General features: G+C 40.1%; 1 protein-coding gene across 2 annotated transcripts; it reads left to right on the top strand.

Annotated features, from left to right (window-relative positions):
• Nucleotides 1-558: 558 nt before the first annotated feature.
• Nucleotides 559-22,005, top strand: Ttpa (alpha tocopherol transfer protein). 2 transcript variants are annotated; one of them, XM_037206393.1, is made up of 6 exons: nucleotides 559-801; nucleotides 7,045-7,198; nucleotides 11,407-11,433; nucleotides 14,898-15,091; nucleotides 17,742-17,852; nucleotides 21,338-22,005. In XM_037206393.1, the coding sequence occupies exons 1-6, from the start codon at nucleotides 598-600 to the stop codon at nucleotides 21,509-21,511; spliced, it is 864 nt and encodes a 287-aa protein (XP_037062288.1). In that variant the 5' UTR covers nucleotides 559-597; the 3' UTR covers nucleotides 21,512-22,005. The 2 variants fall into 2 exon arrangements, with proteins under 2 accessions (XP_037062288.1, XP_028720341.1); XM_028864508.2 differs by lacking the exon at nucleotides 11,407-11,433.
• The last annotated feature ends 3,681 nt before the right edge of the window (nucleotides 22,006-25,686 follow it).

Below are 25,686 nucleotides of genomic sequence, written 5' to 3'. Positions count from 1 at the left end.
GATGACAAGATCTGGGAAGCATTTTTCTGAACAGAAGCAAGGAGCGGGAGGAGCAGCCAGACTGCCAAGGTGGCTTCTTAGAATTGCAGTTCGGAAACTAGAATACCGGAGATGGCCTGAGCTCAGCCCTTAAGGAAGGAGTAGTTGGGGGGCGGGACGCCTAGAGTTTCTGCCACCAGCTATTAAATAGCTGTTTAAAGTCTCTTTATAGCTTCATGAAAAAGGAGCAGGGGCGGGGAGGGACGAAGGGGACGGAGTGGGAAAGGTCCTCTGGCAGCGGACTCATAACACTCCAAGTAACTTTTTGACTTTGCATTCTTGACTTTCAACACTAGGACTTTCCTTAACTGGGACTGGCTCCAGCTACCGCTAGAAAGCCCTAAAGACGTGATCAGCACCCGCGGGTACCACGTGGGTTCCCTTAAGAGGGTTGCCGTGGCCCTTGCACCGGAGGGGCGCAGGGAGTCCGAGGCTTGCCCGGATGAGTGTGCGTGGGGCGGCGGCCACGGCGGGGGTGGGGGTGGGGGTGGGGGCGGAGGGTGGCGCTGGGCCCATGCTTTTCCCCGCCGCCCTGGCAGCGGCGGTGGCGCGGCGGGCATGGCAGAGATGCGTTCGGGGCCAGTGGCAGGGCCACAGCTCAACGCGCTGCCCGACCACTCGCCGCTGGTACAGCCGGGCCTGGCGGAGTTGAGGCGCCGAGCGGAGGAGGCGGGCGTCCCACAGACCCCGCACCCGTTCACAGACGCCTTCTTGCTGCGCTTCCTGCGCGCCCGGGATTTCGATCTGGACCTGGCCTGGCGGGTAAGTGTGCACCGGGCAGGATCCACGCGCGCTGAGCGTGGCGATGTGGCTGCAGGTGCGCCCAGACCCCCGGGGGTGTCCCCCCCCCCGCTCCCCTTCCCCGCGGTGGCTGTGGTCCCGTTGGTCTGGACCTTCGCTTGAACTAGTTTGGTCCCAGGGATTAGAGGAAGTGGAGATGTGGGAGTTCAGCCCCTACACACCTAAGTAGGTAACTCCAAGCGCGGTCAGAGAAGGACGAAATGGACATCTGAATGCATCTTGAAAATGTCTATGTTAATAGAGCTAAATGCCACTACTGTCAGGTAGTTTGGAGTGTTTGGAATCCAGGGCGGGACGACCGATTCCTTCTGTTTCAGGTATTCACAGGACACTGAGAAGGGGTCTTGGGGCCAAAGAGATGCGACCTTGAATTTGTACCTTGGGGTCAGAGCCCTTATCTGTTCAGTAACTGTGAGGACATGACAGTAGTTTCGACAATTGCACATTAACCTATAACTACTAGAACAAGATGTGCTCAGCCCTGTGCTTGGCACCAAGTAAGCGGTCAGCGGTCAACAGGAGGACCTGACCATGACCGAGACCTTTCTCCAAGGGATACTAGGGTGTGGAATTCCAACATCTCTGAATTTTATGAAACTACTTTTATTGGATAAGCGCTGAGTATGGCAAAAGCAATACAAGCAATTAAAAAAATAATAAAAAGTGCAAAGGAATTTCCAAAAAGGAAAAAAAATCCCACCACAAACATTAGTTAGTAGTTGAGTGCCTATTACTTCGCACCTATGATCAGTGTTCACTCAAACAGGTACCTGTGGTTTTTTTGTTGTCTGTTTTTGACTTTTCTCAGCCTCTTGTTGTACAGAATCATGTCATGTGAGCACGTGCATACACATCTTACACTTTTTTTTTGGACTGTATTATCCCTTAAGATGGAGATACTACATTAAAGGTATCTAATCAGTTCCCTGTTTGTGGCTGTGGAGACTGTTACTGGGTGGTGCTAGCTCCCATGCTCACTGCTCATGCCTTCATCCAGGCATGGGGACTCCAGTGCTGCCATGCCCGCCACTTATCCCTTCATGTGAGGTTCCTCTTTCTCTACATCCGCATTCTGTTTAGCAGTACAGAAAATGCCATCGTCAGGTGGGTGTTTTCTTCTATCACTGACTTTGCATTCTAGTTTGTCTTTATACTTCATCTGTATCCACACAGAGGAACATACCCTTGTCGGTCTCTATTAAACAAATTCATCAGTTGCTGCAGTGTGGTGCTCCTATTTTCAGTGTTGAGGACTGCGATAGCATTGCAGGGAGTTTTCACTTGGTTTGCTACGCTGGTGAAGTGAGCACTGTATAACGGTGTCTTTTTCTCCCTGTTACGTGTGCTGCTTTACCAAATATGATTTATGCCTGCTAGATGAGAAACAGTTTTTCATTTTCCTTATAATATGCACTAATTTTGGTATAAGAGAGGTTAACCATATTTTAGATATCTAAAACTAATTTTTTCTGTTATCTTCTTTGTTTCCCATTTATTTTATTTTTTGCTTCAAAAACACCTATCTACATCAAAGAAATGAGGTCTTTGTCCTAGCTTACAGCCTATCTGATATTTAACCACGTCCTTTCTGAAAGAACTGAAATGTTTAGGCATGATTCAACGGATTGACAAGTTTTTGTTTGCTCCTGGGTTTCATTGGTGCTTTCTTTTCTGGTGACGTCGGCAGTGTATCAGAAGGAGGCTAGCCAGTTAACTTGCCATCATCAAGACTAAGTCTTGCTAGAGGGGTGGAAGGAGGGAGGAGGGGGATCTGTGATTGGTGTGTAAAATGAATAAAAAATTTCTTAAGAAAAAAAACTGAGTCTTGCCATATATGCAGCAGCCATGGAGCTGGGGAAGTGAGCTTCCTTCATCCTTTCACTCTTCTTTGTTTGCATTTATTATTATTATTATTATTATTATTATTATTATTATTATAGAGCCTCATGATCTTGACAAATGCTGCCACTGCTGTGGTGATTTGCCTTTCAGAGAACCAGCATTTTCCTCTTGTGGAATTGAACTCAATTTTTGTGCAGGATAAACACTCACTATACTAGTGAATCATGCCCCAGCCTCTGTTTGGGTACTGTAAAATTATTTTTCTTTATTTCTCTTTTTTTTCTATTTTGAAGAGGGGATTGAACCCGGGGCCATGTACATGGTAGGTCAGTAGTCTATGACTGAGCTACATCCCCAGTCTTTTTATAAATGCTTCTATCCAACAATGTCTTTAGAAATGGATTATGAATAGCTTGTCTTTTTTAATGCTGATTTCAATTTAGGGAGATTATTTTGATGTTAGGAATTAAATAACCATGCAGCTTCACTTCTTTCCCTGTGCTTGCCAGGTGTGAAGTTTCTGAACACCATGATCAAGGAATACACTAGTGTGTACTTTGCAGCTACTGAATATGAAAATACAGTTTCTGTAGTTTAAATGAGTCCTTAAAATACAGAGAGATACCTAATAACAAATTCTATGGATTGTTGGTCTTTGCTACTTCTTCAACAGTCACGAGTAAGCAGGTAAAGATATAGAATCAGTTTGTAGCCTCTCTGAGAATGTGTACATTTCCTGTATTTCCTCTTTTGTTGAATGGTTTTCATTGCCTAGACCCTTGATGAATTGCCTAGTAGGACTGTGTCCGAGTCCACTGAACAGAACCCCAGTTTCTGTTTGTGACCTCTGTCTTGTGTGTCAACTGGAAAGAAAGAGGAAAGGGCAAATGTATGCAACTTTGTTTTTATTTTCTTCTGCAGTGGTAGTTAGTGCAAACTCTTTTACTCATGATATATAAGCCCTAACGTTTTGTAGGAAGAAACTTCTAAAATTCCCTCAGTTATAATGGAATTTCTCATTTCTGGTTTTTGAAGTTATGATAAATTGTATTTTCTAGTCTTAATAGCCAACATGTTTATAGAATGACAAGCATTTTTGCTGAACTGTTTATCTTGTCTATTTTTTCATTTTACAAGAGATTGAGATATAGAGTGACTCCTCAGTACTCACTGTTAAACTGTGGCACAGTAGAGTAACTCCTCAGGTACTCACATAGCTGTTAAGCTGTGGCAGACTAGAGTAACACACCAGTACTCACTTAACTGTTAAGCTGTGGCACACTAGAATAACACACCAGTACTCACATAACTGTTAAACTGTGGCACAGTAGAGTAACTCATCAGTATCCCATAGCTGTTAAGCTATGGCACATGGCTTTGAACTTGGTTGAAGCTCAGCAAAGCCTGTGCTGCTGGAAGACAGGACTGGCTCCTTCGGGTCAGAACAGTTAGCATGAAAATAGCCTCCATCTGTTTGACAAGTAAACTGTCTAGTTCCTTCCATTTCTGTCTTAAGCTGTGATGGTTTGGATATGGTTGGTTCCCTCAAAACTCATATAGAGGTTTAATTCCTATGGTGAAGTATTAAGAGGGCAGAAATATAATCCAACTACAGTGTTTAGAGTGGGCTTTCCTGGAAAGAGTTGGTCATTGTGGAGCATTCATGATAGAATACTGATAGTTTTTAGCAAGAGAGACCATGCTATATATACACTCCCTGAGTCTTGCCATATAATGCCTGGTGTTTTCTGAGGACTCTACCAGCAAGAAGGCTAACTGCATCAGTGGTCCACTAGACCTCGGGCCAGAACTGTGAGCCAGGATAAACTTCATCTCTTTATAACTGGTACCATCTATGTTATTATACTATTAGCAACAAAATGACTCAAAACATGTACAGTGTGCATAGTACTTTAATCATCTTTATGATTTATACCAAGACTTTGAAGCTTTTAAAATTCTTCTTCTTCCTGACAATTTCCATCAAACTGTAGCTTCTTTTTGTGAAATTTATCATACCATATATAAATTTCAATTTTCATTCTGCTTAGTGGATAAACACAATTTCTCAAGACTTCATTACCTATATAATGGGATAATGGCAGTTACCTTGAAGGCAAAAACTGAGAAGATGGTATTGTACTTCATAATAGTGGCACAAATATGTTGTGTGTGTGTGTGTGTGTGTCTGTGTGTGTGTCATTGTTTGAAAATAGGTGGAAAAATGTAAGAAGGAACCTACCCTAATAGAACATTTTAAATAGACACTTCCAATTTGAAATAGATAGCTTTCAGTAACAATAGTAAAACATACAAATATTCATTTGTAGCTTTTTTTGTTGTTGTTGCTGTTGCTCTGGACTTCTGTTTGTCTTGAGAATTGCTTAGTGGCAATTTATTTTTATTATTAACATTTATGTAAACTGTACTTGTGAATTTGTTTATCAGTGTGGAATTAATGACCAAAGATTTGGATTTTGAGCCGTTAGGAGGTTTAAGTGTCAAGACGCATGATAGTAATTGTTCATACTTACAGAAATGATTCTTTTCAAGTGCAGGCACAGCTGATGCGTTCATGATTGACCCATTCTTTCATTGAACATGTTTTCATCTCCCGAGAGCCCACACTCTACAGATATGTGCTGAATGTGCTGCCTTCATAAGCTCAATGATCCTCTATAGTGAGATACACTTTGATATTCCCAAGACAATAAAACCATTGTTCTATATAGTCACCAAGATGTTGCTTTTGACTTCTACACCGAATAAGGATTTAAAGGCTTACTTTTGTCTGAGGAAACTGTCAAAAAGCAAGTGAGCATCATAAAATGCTTTTGACACCAATTCTGATGCCACCTAGGACAGGAGGAGGAAGGGAGATTCATAGTATTGGAAAGAATGAATATATCAGAGCTACAATGTGCCTCTTGTTCTTGTTGCCTTTGGAAATGGCTATTTAGGTCACCAATTATTTTTCCGGGCAAATTGTCTGACTTTCCTCTTTCTTACTTTGCTGCATTTGACTTTTAGTAAGTCTCTCTCTTTTAAGCGAAAGGGACTTTATTAGATGCAGAGAGACAGACAGACAGAAAGAGAAGATGACAACATGAGAATAGGGAGAGGGAGGAAAGAGAGAGAAGGAGGACCACAGAGGCTCTGTCCTAGAGGACTCCATGGTGACGCTTTTCTCATGGTCCAACTGGCTCTTCTCCAACTCAGTCCCAGCCAGGGACTTCCTTCTCAGCTCAGAGTTCTCCCTATGTTTAAGCAATTTGTCGGGTCTCCTCTGGATTATTACTGCTTTGTGACTACAGTTATTATGCTCATGATAATGGATTTCAAATATGAAATTCCTTTGATGAAGTTTCCCCAGATTAAGACTCTAACTCAGCAAAGGACAAGGTTCCCATAGGTATCTTTCTAGTGTTTCCACAAAATGTCTTTCACCTAACTGAGGTTCAAAGTGGCTAATAGCACCCTTTAAGCATTAAACAATGTCAATTTAGGAAATACTACAATGCAAAAAATCACAAAGAAAATTAAATGATAAAACTTTTTGTTGACAAGCCAATTATGGTGGTGCTTCTATGGGGCTGGGGGACAATGTGTTTCCTTTAAACTATAGTTTTCCAAGATCTAATTTTTAGTTATGTAGTTTCTTTACTTCTAATTCATTTGATTGGCTTTCATTCCTTGTTCTAAAAGTACTAAGGGTAATGTTTCAGTTATCTATTGCTAAGTAAGAAATCTCCCTTAAGGTTTTTGACATACAGCATGACTCCACAGTTGCCTGTGTTCTGTGCTTGACCAAGGCTCAGTGTGGTGATGCATTTTGGCTCCTCATGGTATCCAGTGGGAACCTGACTGAAGGTATACTATTTAGGATGGCTTCTCCATCTCCCTGGCTTCTCTCCATGTGGACTGTTGCCACCCAGTAATCATATATATGCCTCTATCCCTAAAAGTAAACTCAGAAGGCACCAGGATTTTCAGGTCTAACATAGTGTCATTTCCACTACTACACTATTTGTCAAATCAGGATATAAGTCCAGCTCAGCTCCAAAGCCAATTCCACCTCTTTCTGGAAGGTATACATCGGAAGGTCTAGACTCATTGGTGACTATTTCAGGAGATTATTATGGATGGCAACTAAAAATAACTGAGTCTTGAGTTCAAGGCCAACTCTTGTGATCTCAAATCCTTAATGAAAGGAACTTTGTCTTTTATAACTAAAAAACTCTTCCAGATTCTGATATGATAGATGACAAGGTTCACACACAACATCATGTCTTTCAACTGTTTTAAAAATATTTACCATGTGCATCATTTATGGACATATTTAATTTTTGTTTTTTTCCCCAGTTACTGAAAAACTATTATAAATGGCGAGCAGAATGTCCAGAATTAAGTGCAGATCTACACCCTAGAAGTATCATTGGACTTTTGAAGGCTGGCTACCATGGAGTGTTGAGGTCCAGGGATCCCACGGGCAGCAGGGTTCTTATTTACAGAATTGGTGAGTCATCTGCAGCTCTGCTTCTCCTTCCTATTTTGATTTTACGTCTTCCTTTCATGACTAGGTGTTCTGGTGTTTCTTTTGGTCAATGTCTTATTTCATTAGGCTACTATAGTATAGTCCCATAGACTGGTTGCCTAGAAAAATTGAAATTTTGTTCTTAGTGCTTGAGGCTGTGAAATACAATATGAAAGCACCAGTGATTTTGTTCTGATGAGGGACTGTTTTCTGCTACACAGAGATCTCGCCCTGCCCTCACATAGTATAAGAAGTACAGTGGTCCTTGGGACTTCTTAAAATGGCACTAATCCCATTCATGAGGACTCTACCCTTATTCTCCAATCTACTTCCTAATACCGTGAACTATCTTATTAAGATGGCTCAGCAGACAAAAGTACTTGCTACAAAAGTCTGATGGCCTGAGTTCGAACTTTGGAACCCATAATGAAAGGAAAGACCTGATGCCCTAAAATTATCCTCTGACCATGGCAGGCTCTTTGTGTGTGGGTGGGTGGGGGGGTACATGCAGAGTAGTACCATGAACTTGGAGGTAGAATTCTAGCATATGACTTTGGAGGAGACCAAATAAATTTTCAGATCCATAACTGGAGACCTATAATCTCTGTTACATCTTAAGTTCTGTGTGGTTAAAACTTCCAGGTGAGAGAAGAGAATCTCACTTTCCCCACACTGTCTCATAGTCCATTTGAAAGAACATAGTTAACCAACATTTCAGGAACAGAATGTCTTTGAATTATATTTACAAATATCTATCTATGTCTATCTTTGTTTGTCTGTCTCTTTCAATGGAGTCTCAAAATACTGACCATGCTGACTTTGAACTTTGAGGTCAGGTGGCTTCGAACTTCTGGGCCCAAGGAATCATCCTCCCTCAGCCTCCTACTACTTAGTGAGATCACAGGCAGACTACCATGCCCAGCTAGTTTCTTCTTTAAAGATTTTAAATACACACGTATTAGTGTTCACTACTTACCTCTATGTAAGACCTCTGCATTTATCTCAATTGCTTGTTGCTTTGTCGATGGCAAGATGCTGTTTTTTAACTCTTGAAAGTATTACATGAGTAAGTATGACTGGAGTCTGTATTTTTTGCCCCAGGTTTTATATCACCCACAGAGCACACAGTAGTGGCTTTTCTGTTCTTTTGTGGCTCCATCCATGTCAAAGGAAGCTTCTTAGGGATGGGCTGGCCAGCATATATGTTTGAATTATCAAAAAATGATTATACTATAAAAACTTAGGGTTACCAGTAGAATTTAAATTTCAGATAAACCACAAATTAGATTTTGGTATGCCTAAGACATACTTACGCTAAATCTTGTACCCAGTTTATCTGAGATTCACTTTTAAGTGGTGCTTATATTTTCTGTGACAACTGTGTTCCAGGAGCATAAAACTGAAACATCCAGATGTTTTATTTTATCCTCCCCACCCCCCTTTTAAGTGTCTGGGCTTTGGAGTGCCTGGCTGGGCATTTGTTGTTCGTTTTGTTTTTCTAGCTGAGACAAAATTAGGTGAAAACAACCTTTTTATAGTGACAAAGCCAATGTGCTTTTTAAAAAAAAAAAAAATCACAAATGCCTTAATAGCACACTAACAGGTCTTTTGTATAGCCTGGGCCTCTGGGAGTATAGGAACTTAAAAGTGTGATATTTAGGAACTGGGACGTCAGATCAGATGGTAAAAAAAACTTGCTACATAAGCATAAGGACCTGAATTCAGATCCGCTGGACCCATGTAAAAAGCCAGTGCCTGTTGCAGTGCTTGTCTGTAACCCTAGAGATGGAGACAGGTAGATGCCTGGGGCTTGCTGCACCATATGTCTAGTTGAATCAGTGAGCTCGAGGCTCAAAAAATAAGGCAGAGAATGATAAAGACAGCCAACATTTACCTTCATGTACAGCCATATGTGCGTGTTACACACACACACACACACACACACACACACACACACACACACACACACGCTAAAAAAGATGTGTTGTTTACCGCAAAGATATTTAAACTCAAAGATGCATAGGATTAAGGAAGGTCAGAAAAGAAAGGTATGTTGCAAGCCTCCTGTGTGCTATGTTACTCTAGAACAAAAGGAAGAAACTTAGAAGTATTTTATGAATAAAATAAGATTTTATGGACTTTCTTAATTTACTTGAATTAATGGAGTAGCTGACTTTCCCACAAAGCCCACTGCCGCCACCTCCCCTCTGTACCATGTCTGTACAGTAAAAGCAGAGAGAGAAGGCAGAGCCCTTCGGTCTATTTGGACCTTTATCAGCCCCATGACAGAGGACACAATTTGAGGCCTTTGAGAGCAACTACTACACTACAGCAGCAAAAGCAAATTTTGGCAATGAATATTTAACCATAGCTGAGTTATTATGAGTTGAAGCTATGGGGCATGTTGACTTTATTGAAGTCTGTAAAATGCACACAGTAAAAACCTACTAACACAGAGTTGCTATGAGAATTGTGTCTTGTTTTACATAGCACATGCACACATATGTCAAGAACATTAGCTGGCACACAGTGAATAATAAATGGTAGGTGGATCTAGGGAAGAAATTAAAATTCTAATTTCTCATTTATTTTTCTTTATTTAGTTTACTTAGCTAGTACTGTGCAATAGAACCTTCTGTAATGATCCTGTTATACAGTAGCTGCTAGCCTGCACATAACTATTGCAAGTTTGAACTGAAGCTACTGGAATGAGAAAATGAACTTTTATTTTCTACTCACAGAAAGTGAATACAGGGAGAAACAGGTCTGGCAGGTTAGTCGGCTCAGAAGCTTTTATAATCTGCAAATTTCCTTTGTTCAGCTTGTATTTCATCATTGTCGTATTCAGCTGAAGAAGTGTCATATTTTTGAGCTGAATGAATAATTCCCATATTCTTACCAAGAATTTGAGTTGCTGTAAATCAAAGAGAAATACCATGGCCACTTTTTCCCTTTCTGGATCTTTATCTTTTTCCTCATGGCTTTATAATGCCAGCTAGCATTTAGAACTGTTAAGCTTCAGCCTCTGAAAACAAAAACTGTTCCTTAGTCCCACTCCAGCCTCCACCTGCCCCTTCTGCACTCACCTTTGCTGTTCTCAGCCAGACTCCTGGTTCCTGTAGTTCACCAACCATACTTCTCAAGATTCTCATCTGGTCTGGTTTCACTTCTGCATCTACTGGAATAACTGTAGGCAACCGTGGCGAGTAATCCTCTTTCCAGTAAATCTGATAAACAAGCCAAGTCCTATTTTCCTTCTCTCTTGTGAACTACACTATTCTGTGTCTCTATTGCCATGCACTCCAGTTTTTCCTTCAACCAAATTGATATTCTTCATTTCTACCACAGGAACCACCTGTTTTCATCAGCCTTAAAGTTCTGAAATTCCTCAGGATACTGGCCTCAGTCTTCATTTCCTACTCATCATATTTTTAAATATTAAAAAATTATGTGCATTTGTGTATCTCTGTAAAGGAGTATGTGCGTATGAATGAAGATGTCCACAGAGGCCAGAGACAGTAAGGGATCCCTTAGAGCTGAGTTACAGGAAGTTGTGAGCTGCTTGTGAGCCACATGGGTGCTTGGAATGAAACTCAGGTCCTTTGCAAGAACAGGACAGTCCTGACTGTTGAGCCATGTCTCCAGTCCATCAGTTTCTCATATGTATCTTTGTCTCTCTCTCCTATAACAAGGAAAACTGTCTGTGCTAGACAGTCCCTACTATAGGTGTCATATAAGCACAGATAACTACCAGAACTGTGTCTTTACCATGTTTTATTCTTTGGGGATTCAGATCAATACAATTAGTTCCCTGTTCTACCTGCATCCAGTTGGCCGTCTTTTGGTCACCATTATGGGATGTGTATGTATGATCTTTCCTTCCCTATACACTACCTCAATAAATAGCATATCCAAATTAACTTGGAAGCCTACAAGGATCTTTGATTTTCTGAGCTTTTCCAGTTTCTTAGTTAGTAATCATTTTTTTTATTCTTTTTCTTCCCTCCCTTCCTCCCGTCTTCCCTCCTTTTGACAGGCTCTCACAGAGCCGAGGCTGACTTTGAACTCAGTGTGTAGCTGAAGATGACCTTGAACTCCGGATTCTCTGGCTTCTACCTTGAAGTGCTGGGATTACCGGTGTGCACCACCACACCTGACCTGAGACATTTTCTTTTTCACATACCCTTTAGGTACTCAGTGGCCTCCAGTCCGAAGCCGTACGTATTGTTTTCGACTACAGAAAACTTTTTCTACCATAACTGTTCCTTTCTTGTTTCCTGCTTTTTGTTTCTGGCTTACAGATATCTTATTATTTGGGTTTTGAAATTTACAGATTCAGCTGCATTGGTCTCAATTTTTTGTTAATATAAAATCTTGTCTTTTATGTGAGTTTGGGGAAAATTGCTCAACTTGACTTTTTAAATCATTTTTCAGTCGCTGGCTGGCTCTCTTTTGCCACTTAACCCATCAACTGATTTTTTAAATTAAATCATTTCATTTCTTTTACATACCAATCACAGTCTCCCCCCCCCTTCTCGTTCTCTTCCTTTCCCCCACCTCCTGTCCACCCTTCCTCCATCCACTCCTCCTCCCTTCAGAAAGGGGCAGGCCTCCCATGGACAACAAAGCATGGCACATCAAGTTGAGGCAGGACCAAGCTTCTTCCCTGCATCAAGGCTAGGCAAAGCATCCCAGCATGGGTAACAGCTCAAGCACCAGGGACAGGTCCTGATCTCATTGCTAGAAGCCCCACAAACAGACCATGCTACACATCTGTCACTCACATGCAGAAGGCCTAGGACCATGCAGGCTCTCTAACTGTTGGTCCAGAGTCCATGAGCTCCCATGAGTTCAGGTCAGCTGTCTCTGTGGGTTCCCCCATTGTGATCTTGACTCCCCTGGCTCCTCCATTCCCTCCTCCCTCTCTTCAACTGGACTCTGGGAGCTTGTCCAGTGCTTGGCTGTGGATCTCTACATCTGCTTCCATCTCAACTGGTGTTTTTGAGTTGAGTTAATTTTTATTTCTAAGATTTCTACTGAGTCTTTTTAAAAATAATTATTCTTTTAAAAATAAAGTATTTTATTTATTCTTTTAGAATTTCATACATGTATATAATATATTTTGATCATATCTACCCTGTCCAATTCCTCTCAGACACCGCCCCCCACATCCCCTTTCCAAATTCTTGTCCTTTTCAAATAACCCATTAAGTCCAATCAGTGCTGTCCATATGCAAATGAGTATACAGTGGCACGTGGACAACTGAACAGGGGCCATGTCCCTGAAGACAGCAGGATCCACTGACAATATCTTCTCAGCCAGGACTGGACTCAGAGCCTTCCCCCATCCATGCTGGAATGTTCACTGGCTTGCTCTTGTGCAGGCGACCCTGCTGCTCTGGGGTCAGGGCTTCTTTCACCTCCATTGCCACATCCGGAAGACAGTGTTTCCCAGCACTGGTCAACCTCTAGTTCTTACAATCTTTCCACTAGGTCTTCTGCCATGTTCCCTGATGTGTGGTGTGGTGTGTGTGTGTGTGTGTGTGTGTGTGTGTGTGTGTGTGTGTGTGACAGATGTCCCATTTATGGCTGAGGTCTCTACTCTACAGTCACTTTTTCTTTCAACTTTGACAGTTTGTAAATTTCTGTGTTAACCACCATCCACTGCAAAAAGAAATTTTTCCAATGAGGGCAGAGAGCTGCACTAATCTATGAGTATAAAGGTGAGTATTTAGAACACAGTTTGGTATCAGGACCATTTAGCAAAATACCAGCCATAGGTTCCCCCATAGGGCCTGTGACTTCCTGTCTGTAGTCTTGTGACCAGATTTACAATAGCAAGCGTGTGGCAGGCCTCACACACAATCAGGAAGCAGTTTGTTGCTTGCATAATGGTTATACCACTGTTGCAACAGTGGGCATATCTTGCCAGATCTGCTATTACGATAGCTCTCCGAGTTCACAGATGGATAAGACTGTTGATGACTTTGATTCCCCAGCAGCCTACAACATAGCAACTTTCAGCACTATGAAAGTTAGCTAGCAGTCAGGAGGCTTCCAGGTTAGTACCTGCTTGATTTTTTCTAAGTCACTTGATGATCAAAGTGTGTGGTGTCTTCAGCAATATGGTCTTACCACCAGTAATCACCCTCTCCAAAACATTTATTTATTTATTTATTTGTTTGCTTGTTTATTTATTTACTGTGTTTGTGTTTGTGTGGGTATGTAGGTGGGTACATGAGTGTCACATCATGGGTGAGGTCAGAAGGCTTTCAGGGGTCAAATCTTCCCTTCTACCATGCTGGTTCCTGGTACTGAGCTAGGCAGTCAGGCTTGCTGGCAAGAGCCTATACCCACCGAACCATCCCCCGGCCCTATCTATTCTTACATATAGCTCCCAGTGTCCTCTCTTATGTCTGTTGAAACGATTGCTTCTTCTAATTCAGTTTTCTCTCTTAATTGTTCCCTTGATTTTCACTGCTTTGTCTGTGGAGTTTGGTTCCTGTCTTCTTGTATGTGTATCCATATGACAAGTTTTAATAAATCTTGATAATTTTTAAATACTACCTCCTTGCCTGGCCATTACTACTATCATTGTTGCTTACCATGACCTGTCTGAAGAATGGCGGGGAGTAACAGGTTGTGTGGACAAGAATATCAGTACCTCCTCTCACTGTAGGTACTCTTTGTTTTCTCTGGGTGTGTATAGTTGCTTTTCCAAGTCCAGCTTCCTGCTCAAGCTTGTAGGGACGTGACTGCTCTGTGCTGGTCCCTGAGATCTGGCAGATGACCAGTTTGTCTATCTGCTCCACAGGCTTTTCCCGTAGAAACCTCTTTGGTTGGTGTGTTAGTCATCTGTCCATCATTGTGACAGGGTTCCTGAGGAAAACAATGGGAGAGGAGGAAAGACTGGTTCTGAAGGTTTAAATCCATCGTTGGTTGGCTTCATTACTGTGGGCTTGTGTGGGTGCAGAGTACTGCAACAGGGAGAACATGATGGAGGAAACCTGACAGAATTATGGTGTCCAGGAGTCAACAAGTGAGAAGAAGAGACAAAAGATTCTCTTCAAGTGCACACACCTAATGACCTACTTCCTCCAACCAGGCCCTATTTCCAAAGTTCTCAGTGCCATCCCCCAATCCACTAAGTTGTGAATCCATAGATGCCTTAGTCCGCTGATGAGCTTAGAGCCCCCATTAGCTAGTTCCCTCCAGACAGCAGGACCTCTGAACGCTGATGCACTAGTAACCACACCTGTAGCACATGAGCATGTGGGTCTAGTTCAGATCCCCCAGCTGCTATAATCCTTGCTGCTGATGGCAACCCGGGATCACACTTCTATTTCTGAGTTTGGAGCACTGTTGGGGCAGTAAACATGTCCATTCCTAGGCACGGCCCTCTCTTGAGGTGATGATGTGACTTCATTTACCAATCCAATTTGATCTGCATTCATTCTTAGTCGGTGCTCTTAAAATCTATTCATTTCCAGAAATTTAAGGAAGCACGGAGAAGCAGGCAAATATTTGCACTTCGATTCAATCTATTACTTAACTCATGATCCCTTGTTCATGATTTTATTTCTACACATCCTTTGGGTCTTAAATTAATTTGTTCCCTTAAAGAATCTTTCTGATTCTTCACCCAATGCTAAGATGGAATGTCTTTATTTATTTATTGTAGCATACTGGGACCCGAAAGTTTTTACAGCCTATGATGTATTTCGTGTAAGTTTGATCACATCTGAGCTCATTGTACAGGAGGTAGAAACTCAGCGGAATGGAGTCAAGGCCATATTTGACCTGGAAGGCTGGCAGATTTCACACGCTTTCCAGATTACCCCATCTGTAGCCAAAAAGATTGCTGCTGTGCTTACGGTGAGTATATATCTAACAGTTAGGTGTTAAATATATGATAGTGTTTAATTGTGTTTGTACAGTTTTAGAAACTTACATATTAGAAATGATAGATATATATTTAAACAATGTTAGCAATAGATATAATTAATTTATTAAAAATGTAACAAAACTTCAAAAATAAATACATTCAAACTAAGTAAATACAGAATGTATACATTATAATATAAAGTGATTTTGTTTTATTTTTGTCATTTACGTTTTCTTCCTAAATTAAAAAGTTGGCTCAAGCCAGGCATGGTGGAACACATCTGAAATTCCAGCATTTGGCTGGTACAAGCAGGAGAATCAGAAGGCCAGCCTGGGCTACATGAGATGTCATAAAAAACAGTAACAACAAAAGTTGACTAAAAAGTTGTTATGGAATAGAATTTTTTTTAACTATGTAAAGATGTGTTGCATTTGTTTGTGTTGCAGAATAATTGTTTAATTATGTAAAGGTGTGTTGCTTTTGTTTATGATGAATTTGTTTAACTACATAAGGCTGTGCTGCTATTTCACCTTACCTGCCTAAGGAACCTGGTTGGTCCAATAAAAAGATTAACGATCAATAGCTAGGTAGAGGAGAGATAGGTGGGACTGGTGGGCAAAGAGAAAAGGGGAGCCAGCCAGCTGGGGCCCAGCCAGCCAGACACGGAGGAAGCAGCAAAGCAGGATGGACAGTACACAGATGAGGTAAACGAGTCTTGGGCTAGCACATAGATTAATAGAAATGGGTTATTTTAAGTTAAAAAAGCTAACTAGAAACAAGCCTAAGCTAAGGCTGAGCATTCATAATTAATAATAAGTCTCCATGTCATGGTTTGGGGGCTGACAGTTGATAAAGCCTGGTACAAAAAATATAACAATGGTACAGTAAGATCTCACATGTCTTGCTAGCTATAAACTGATATGCCTTTCTTCAGAAATCAAGTCTTTGTGTATGTACCTGTGTTCTTGTGTTTGTGCCTGTGCATGGGTGAATGTATATAAGAAAGCCAGTGGACAACCTTAGGTGTCATTCCTCAGGTGCCATTTACCCTATTTTGAGACACAGCCTGTCATTGGCCATCACTGATTAGGCTAGGCTGGCTGGCCAATGAACCCCAGGGACTCTTCTCCACCACCTCAGTGTTAGGATTATAAGCATATGCCAACATGCTCAGCTCCCCCTACCTCAAGAATGTGGGGATCAAACCTAAGTCATAGTGTTTGCATGGCAAGCGGATGACTGACTGAGCCATCTTTCTAGCCTTCAAAGTCTTTTTTTAAAAGCCATTATCTTTAACCTAGTAATTCTACTTCCGGGACCCAGTTAACAAATAGTCATGTTACAGTAAGGGCTTTGTACATTGTAGCAATAACAGTTTACTATGCTCTAGATTCTTAAGTCTCCCAAATGCTTTTCTACTTAATGGCCATCCCAGGTGATGGCAGACAATGACCACTTCAAATCAGCAGTGACCTAAGGATCCTAGTCCAGATCTGCTGATATAAAAGCTTTCTAAAGTCACCTCTCTCCTGAACACAGACAGTGCCTGCAGCATGACTTATAATAGAGGAAAATTAGATACAACTTACTTGCCCAGAGATAGGAAAGTGATCACTTAAACGATGACATATCCATTTGTTGGACCATCTCAACAATGCTAAAACTCACAATGCTCACCACAAATCATATTGCAACAATGGGACAGAACAGAATGCAAGGTGCTTAGAGGACATATTGCCAATTAAGTTTAAATAAAATTATACATAGACTGTGGGGAAAACCCAATTAATAATACATTTCAAAATGGCAAGAAGGGGAAGATAGTCTTCATAAAAGAGGAAAAAGTCTGCATTAACAGTAATGACTAAACTTTTGGATAAGAAAACTATTGATGAGTTTATTTTTCTTTCAGGTTATTAACCTTTTAAGCTTTTTAAGTAGTGTGTGACTTTGTTACTGAAGATATTTCCAAAGTCAAAATTTAAAAAGTGTGTGCTTATTGTTATATTCTTTCAATTTTCATGGATGTTTGATTTTTTTCCTCTAAAAATATTTTTGGAGCCGCGCGGTGGTGGCGCACGCCTTTGATCCCAGCACTCGGGAGGCAGAGCCAGGCGGATCTCTGTGAGTTCGAGGCCATCCTGGGCTACCAAGTGAGTCCCAGGAAAGGCGCAAAGCTACACAGAGAAACCCTGTCTCGGAAAAAAAAAATTGGTAAAAATACTGAATTAAAAATGCCCTAAATTGCCATTGTTTCCTTAGGAGAAGCTTTATGTGTGACCAGGGAGTGGATTTTCTGGTGAAAGTGTATGCATGGCTATTAACTAACGTACTTGGTCTAAGCTATTACGAAAAAACTTCCTGCAGATCTTTTTTGAGTCCACTGGCAGTGATAGATAAACCAGGCTTTTATATTGATGGAATAAACCATTTTGAAAATGGAGTTACACTTTAGAGTCTGCTGTAAATGTGGTGTGTGTGGTCTCAATGCTTGTATAGCAAGTGCTTTACCCAATGAGTCATCTTCCAGACCCCTACCATAAACTTATAATGTGTTCCTAGAAGAGACTTGTCTTTAGGAATGTAACTGCAGTATTTATGTTGTGTTATTAAGGTTTTGTTTTTCTTTACTTTCAAAAGGATTCTTTTCCATTGAAAGTTCGTGGCATCCATTTGATAAATGAGCCAGTCATTTTCCATGCTGTCTTTTCCATGATTAAACCATTTCTGACTGAAAAGATTAAGGGCCGGGTAAGTAAAATATATTCAAGTGATTATATCTCCTGAGAACATTCTTACCTCTTCCTATTTAAGGACAGTTTTTTACTATATTCCCATGTCCCTTGGCCATAAACCACTGGACCAATATTGCTAATACTTATCAAACATGACAACTACTCTTATAAATTAAAATTTACTTTAAAAAAAACCCTAGCATTACTGGCTGTGAGACTCTGGGGAAACGGACATGCGTGTATCACTGGAGTGTAAAATACATTCCCTGTAGAGGGCAGTGTGGTAATAGTTATGACAAGCTATTTCAGCATTTTCTGGAAATTCATCACCCAACTATAGCTGTGTACCAACAAAAGCATAGATCCAGAAAAAGATTAAGACAATCAAGCATCCATTGTGAGGGGCTGGTGGGAGGAGCTATGATAAACTCACACAAGACTGCAGGGTGTGTTTTAAGGTGAGATGCATACCAGGCAGATCCATGTTGATGGTTTTGCTGCCTTTTCCATGAAAACATTATGTTTGCACAAAAATGTGTTTTGTCAGGATAAACAGAAATATGGATGATTCCCAAATGATCCAGGGACGGTGAGTGAAGGCAGAGTTAGTAGCAAAGTCTCTGTTTTTAATCTTGTTTTGACTTCCAAGTTATGTGGATGTGTTGTTTGTACAGATAAGAATACATACTATCTTACCTATGAAACACATGTAACTGAAATGTATCATGCCCGGGGTATAGGATTAAATGACTTGTAGCTGAAGCAAAGGAGTTGACTTTCACAAACCTGTCCTGTTGAACTTCATTTCATGCAGAATTTTGGAATTCAAATTTTGTTGTTTATAATTTTTGAAAGGTTTCAAATATTTTGTCCTCCAGAACAGCAGCTGCTTTCCTGCACTAGCCTGTGGAGGAACATCTTTACAGCTTTCGTTCAGGGTGATGTTAAGTTGTCCAGTTTGACTCTCATTTCTCAGTTCAAGTGACCCTCCCACCTCAGTTTTCTGAGCAATCGGGGAATGCACAGGTGTGCACCATTTGCCTGCTACAAATGGTTTTGGAAGAACTTTGTGATTTAAACCTAAAAATAACAGTAGTGATGGCATTAATTATAATGAGATACTTAGAAGTCCAGAAACTATTCTTCCATCTTCAGAAAGCATAACATCTTATACTTGGTCAGAACCTTATGACACTAGAGAGATTCTTCACAGACTAGGCAATCCAGTTGGTATTTTTCCCTTTATTTTCCTTAAATGGATTTCCTTATTCTTTGACAATTTCAAGCATGTATCTAATGTATTTTGCTCCTCCACCACCCCTTACCCTTTTCTCAGGTTCCTCCACTGCCATTGAACTACTTCTTTCCAACAAGTCCCTCTCCTTCTTTCTTGTATTTTTATTGTTTTTTGTGACTGTCAATGGGTATTTCTGTATTAAAAAAAAAGATTTGTTCCATTCTTAGTTATGGGTATGTCTGTGTGGAGGGATGTGCTGTTAGTGCAGGTGTCCTGGAGGCCAGAAGAGAGTGTCAGTTCTCTTGGAGCTGGAGTTACATTTGGTTGGAAACCACCTGATATAGGTGCTGGGAACTGAACTCTTATCTCTCCAGGCCAATTTCTTTCTGTCTTTAAGAAAAATCATCCCTAAATTGTCAGCTCTAGTGAAGCCGGCCACTTCTGGCTACTTTGCATTTTAGTGTTTTATACAGGCCATTTTGTCTTCCTTTTAGTGTTACTTAGTAATACCAGATATCATCTGATTAACTCTTAAAGTTCTAAAAAATAAGCATATCTATTTTGGGTTATATTTTGAACAAATAAGAACAAAACTGAGAATAACTGAGTCTAATAAAAAGGGAGAATATGAACCAAAAAGACAAAAACTTTAGAAACTGAGCTGTTAAGTGAGGTAGCTTGGTGGAAGTTAACTCACAGCAGACTATCTGAAATGGGAAACCAAACTCAGGCACTCTTCCTTCTCAGCTTCTCAACTACAATATACAGTTCAACATTTCTCCTTTCCTGAGAAGATAGGATGTCTTCTCAGCTAACTGATAGCATCTTAGATAGTCTAATAAAGTCAAGGGTTCGGATCTGAGATTCTCAAGTATGAATACTTATTTATCATCCCTCATTTATCTTTCCTTTAAAAAGATTTATTTTTTTAAAGTAAGTGTGTGTGTGTGTGTGTGTGTGTGTGTGTGTGTATGAAATATCCAAGGTGGCCAGAGAGGGCATCAGATGCATGGAGCTGAAGTTAAGACTGCCCAGTGTGGGTGCTGGGAACTAAGGTTCACTGAGCCATCTCTCCATTCCCAACCCTCACATGCTAGCACATATAGGTTCTTATCAAATGGTTGCTGAAAGCACTGATGAACATCTTCCTCTATGTGAGTGTCCCTGCCAGCTCTGCTGGGAAATGATCCGCAGAGAGGTAAGAATGAAACTCGGTTCAGCATGACTTCAGTTAGCCAGGCTGGATCAACTGGAGTCTGACCCCAAGTGGTTTATCTTTTACATAGTTAAACACAGTAAAACTTTGGGAAAAAGTTTCCTCCTGACAATTGTCACAACGAAGCTTAAGGCAGGGCTATATTGAAACTTTTTTGCAAAGTACATCTCTTTTGGAAAGCACTAGTGACCTCTTCCACAAGAGTGGGTTCTATTGACTGAGAAGGATAAGGGTCTAGGGAGGAAGGGTTTGTAATAAACATAACAGCAAATAAGCATAAGCATCTTTTGCCAAGTCCATGGGGCCTTTTTTTGTAAGAATGTGTTATATTCACAGAGAAACAATGCTCAGGAGTCTGGGGGATTGGGGTGATGGCTAGGTCAACAGAATAGCAAAAGATCATCAAGCTATCAAACAACATCTTCTCCAGCCTTCTTGGTGAACAGATGTCAATTTTGTCCATTGAAGAAAAAAGCCCATGTGTTGAACAATTCTATTTTCTCTAGTATTATCTGTAAGCATGTAGGTGTCATGTCCTTCTACACCCTATGGGAGAGATATTTTTGCTTTTCTTCTTTAGCAAGATCTACTTTTGCTTTCTGTGGCCTGCTTTATCTTGCCTTTACTGGCAATCTACAGTCACTTTTTAAAATTTGAAAAGAAAATTTAGGACTCACAGCTGTTATAATTTCCTGATGGTACTGCATCCATGGACTATAACTATATAAATTACTCCTCATGAGCCTAATTATGGGTACAGCTATATGCTTCTATTTACTATGAATTAATATCAGGCAGTAAATTTTATCATTCTTTTGTAAATATACAAATGCAAATCAAAGAGAACAATAAAATTATCATTCACATCAGCATCATCTAAATATAAGTAGCATTCCTAGATTGGAGAACAGAACAAAGGGTGCAGTATGTATATGTACTTGCTCGCCTCGGTATATCGTGCTTTGTAGGGTTTGTTTTTCCACTGGAAATGCTTCTAGCATGATGAAGTCAAAGCCAACGCCTTCTAAAAACACTCTGGCTATTTCAGATTCATCTGCATGGGAACAATTACAAATCAAGCCTACTTCAGCACTTCCCAGACATTCTTCCTCTGGAATACGGTGGTGACGAGTTCTCCCTGGAGGATATTTGTCAGGAGTGGACAAATTTTATAATGAAATCTGAAGACTATCTCAGCAGCATTTCTGAGGCCATCCAATGAGAAATTATTTCCTGTGAATGACTTCCTCATTAAAAATCTAAGGATGGGATCCTATTTGGTTACTAAATTCAAGAGCAAACCTTCAAATCGAATTGATGCTTATCTGATCTTTAAACATGGAACATGGATATTTGGTGAATGTTTTAACTTTTACAATACTCTGTTCCTGTTGAATTAATTAATGTTAGAAGAGATTCCTGTTTACATGTGAAGAAAAAACATAGATACATCTAAAGTACCTGTTCCAGTGTATCTTTGTATGGTTTGGGAAATTTCATTTTAAACAAAATTTTATAATCACATTGTTTAATACTAGATTGATGACTAGTTCACTGCAAAGAAATACTGTGCATATCAGCTGATGGTGAAACAATATTAGTGCTGAGTTGAGGTTGATGTCAGATTATAATTCAGATTGCAATCTGAATACAGCTTTATGCCGGCAGGATAGTTTATCTCAGGAAAATCCCACTTTAGCATGTGCACAACAGAAGCCTTTGAATGTAAGTTTACATGCCACTGTGTTGTATGCAATGAAATCACTGTGACTGATAAAAATGATTTAAAACTTTAGAAAATATTCTGGGCACAGCTGATGGTCTCTTCCACAGTCTTGTGTTTTCAAATAAGTTAAGAATATAATTGTGGCTTCTGATTATGATTTAGACATGGAAGTAAAGGTACATCTCTTTTATGAAGACTGCTTATACTTGAAAACCTAACAGAACTACAAAAAAGAAAGGAAGTGTTTACATCATATTTAACCATCATCAGTTGTGGCTAGCAGTTTTCAGATTATTCATAAAAATAATTTGAGTTTTAGTATTATCTCAGAATATTCTAAGTCCCACAATTCATGTTTAGTTTAGATAGTCAGTAGGTGGAGGCTGTACCACAGTGCTGCTCATTTTATAAGACTTTCATTCATTGAGAAAGATGTAATCTTATCCCATATTCAGTACAGTATTAAATTTCTGACATAATTTTTATACTTAATGTTTTCTAATTAATTTTATTTTAAACTTGAAAGAATACAAGGTAGAGAATTTATTGAATATGTGTTAGTTATATAATAATAGTTATATATATAACATTAGTCATATAATAGTATCTTTGTGCAAGGATATTTTTCATTGCACAGGGTGTTTTTCTTTATAAGAAAATGAGTCTAATCAGATGAGCTGATACTTATGATTCTCTGTACATATACTTCTGACAAGATCAAAAGGAGGTGCAGATGTTCGTTAGAGAATGTGTATAATTTTGATTAGCAGTTAGATGCTAATTTTGCTATTTAATTTTACTAAAATTTTTCTTTTAAAAAACATTAATCTTGTGTTTCCATTCATTTGGTTATTTGTCCCTGTGCTTTATCCAACCTTGGTTTCAACAATTCTTGCTCATATAGACCCTCCTCTTTCTCACTAATTAGACTCCCAGTGCTCCACCAGGGGCCTAGCCGTGGATGTCTGCATCCAGATTCCTCAGTCCTTGGATGGGGTTTATGGCCCAACTATTAGGGTGTTTGGCCTTCCCATCACCAGAGTAGGTCAGTCCCGGCTGTCTTTTGTGGGGGTATCTTTGTGGATTTCTGTGGGCCTCTTTAGCTCTTTGTTTCTTCCTTTTCTCATGTGGTCTTCATTTACCATGGTCTCCTATTCCTTGTTCTCCCTCTCTTTTCTTGATCCAGCTAGGATCTCCCGCTCTCTTTCCCTCGACCCTTGCCATTCATTGCTCCCACTCATGTCCAGGCTGTTCATCAAAGGCTGAGGGGCCCCCAACTGGATCAGGCCCTCTGAATAGGTGAGACAGTCGATTGGCTTGATCTGTTTGGGAGGCATCTAGGTAGTGGTACCAGGTCCTGGGCTCGTTGCATGAGCTAGCTGTTTGAAACCTGGGACTTATGCAGGGACGCTTGGCTCAATCTGGGAGGAGGGGACTGGATCTGCCTGGACTGAGTCTATCAGGTCGATCCCAGTCCTCGGGGGAGACCTTGATCTGGAGGCAGTGGGAATGGGGGGTGGGCTGGGGGGAAGTGGAGGGGGGCAGGAAGGGAAAGAACAAGGGAATCTGTGGCTATTATGTAGAACTGAATAGTATTGTAAAATAAATGAAAAAAAAAATTAATCTTTACTAAATCATAAAATTAAAATTGTGTAAATAAAAATAATAGAAAATCACTTAAAGGAATAAACAGAAACAAAGCACCTCCAGCTTTTCAAACTTTAAATCACAGAAGGAAACTCAGATGTCACTTTATTTACATGTAGCTGTTCAATCACTTGCCATGATTCTGTGGAGGAATGATATATTAATATAAAGGCTAATGTTTTAAATGTCTTTTAATGTGTACAATAGTGAAGTAATAATAAACTGAATTTTAAAATGTCAATCAATGTAAGCACATTCTATAATGGGGCTTTGAAATTTTTATAAAATGAAGCAATTCTATGAAGAACATTGATGAACTATGTGAGTAGACAGTTTTGAAAGGTTCTGGGCAAATAACTGGAATTCTCTATGTGGCTTCACTGTACTTGTACTAGAAGTCTTTTCTGAAAGGTGAATTCCATCCATATTTACTGTGTTGTAGAACTTTACAATAATTTGTTTTAATATTGTTAAAAATAAACATCTTTCTCATAAACCATGGTGTTAATTTTTTCATTTAAAATGTAAATGAGGCATTCTTTAAAAAAATGCTTTTCATTCAGAAAAAAAATTAAGCAAAATGTACTGCTTCTCATTGCGTGTTGTATGACTGCTGATTCCTTTCTTTCTTTTTTCTTTTTTGTTTGTTTGTTTGTTTTTTCGAGACAGGGTTTCTCTGTGCAGTTTTTCGCCGTTCCTGGAACTCGCTTTGGAGACCAGACTGGCCTCGAACTCACAGAGATCCACCTGGCTCTGTCTCCTGAGTGCTGGGACTAAAGGCGTACGCCACCACCGCCCGGCTGATTCCTTTCTTCTAAGTTTTAGGTACAGACTGCTTTTGCCTGCTGCTGAGCTTCCTTTGGTGTGGTTTGCTGTGTCCAGTACAGACACTGCACCACATGCTCTGCTCTGTCCTTGAGTTATTTGTCTTTGAAATTCATGTGCAGTTTTTCTTGGAGAGTAAAAAACACCTAAAAAAATAAAACCTATTAAACAAAAATTATTTGGTCGACTCAGTAGCACACTGACTTGTGTTTTTTAGTTTTCTTTTCATGTTGCTTAGACTTTCAAGTACGCTTCAAACAATTAGCTTTGTGGTCCCTTTTATATATGTGCTGAGGAGATGGGTTCTATTCCCAGCATTTCATAAAACAAGTACAAAAATAGATAATCCAATTTTAGAACAATTTCCTACCAATCCAGATCATGATTTTATTTGTTAAACTAGAATTTACTAATGGAAATAGCATTAAAGTTCTTTTGAAATATTCTCTTTATCACTTACATTAAATATATAGGTCAAAAATTAAATACAGAAAGAAACCAACCCAGCCCATGAGTGACATTGTATTTTCTGGAACACTCCTCACAGGCTGTGTATGCTGAGCCTGTTTGTTAGATGGCAAACTAGAGGACCTGGGAGTTGCAAAGGTGGAAACAGAATTGAAGCCAATAATATTAAGACTGGTGGAAAACACTGCTCAGCCAAGACACAGACCTTCCTTCTCCCACCACATCCTCAGCACTTGATTAATTGCTCTTATCTATTCAAGTCAGTCAGATTGTCTACTTTTTAATTATTATTTTTATTTTACGTGTATGGTGTTTTGCTTCCATTTACTTCTCTGTACCACATATTTGCCTGGTGCCCATAGAGGCTGGAAGAGGGTGCTGGATTCTCTGGGACTGGAGTGACAGATAGCTGAGACTACCATCTGCTAAGAACTGAACCTGGGTCCTCTGGAAAGAAGCCAATATTCTTAACTGCTGAGCCATTGTTCCAGCCCTCCATGTCTGTTTTTGACAACACTGTGGATTAAATCCTGTGTTGTGGCAAATAGAAACATTATCCGAGTCACTGTTTTATTGCTGTGAAGAGACACCATGACCAAGGCAACTCATAAAGCATTTACTTGGGAGCTTGTTTACCGTTTCGGAGGTGAGTACGCTGTCATCATGGTAGGGAGCATAGCAGCAGACAGGCAGGCTTGGTGATGAAGAAGTAGCTGAGAGCTATATTCCTG

Source organism: Peromyscus leucopus, chromosome 5 (genome assembly GCF_004664715.2).
Source record: "Peromyscus leucopus breed LL Stock chromosome 5, UCI_PerLeu_2.1, whole genome shotgun sequence".
Classification (NCBI taxonomy): domain Eukaryota; kingdom Metazoa; phylum Chordata; class Mammalia; order Rodentia; family Cricetidae; genus Peromyscus; species Peromyscus leucopus.
Note: the sequence above shows the minus strand (reverse complement) of the source record. Positions and strands in the feature narration are given on the sequence as shown.

Bases quoted from the DNA above. Each gene is read 5' to 3' on its own strand.
- Ttpa (XM_037206393.1), top strand. From the start codon at position 598: ATGGCAGAGATGCGTTCGGGGCCAGTGGCAGGGCCACAGCTCAACGCG. The intron at 11,434-14,897 runs GTACGTATTGTT...TATTTATTGTAG, and splicing joins GTGGCCTCCAGTCCGAAGCC to CATACTGGGACCCGAAAGTT. The intron at 15,092-17,741 runs GTGAGTATATAT...TACTTTCAAAAG, and splicing joins AGATTGCTGCTGTGCTTACG to GATTCTTTTCCATTGAAAGT.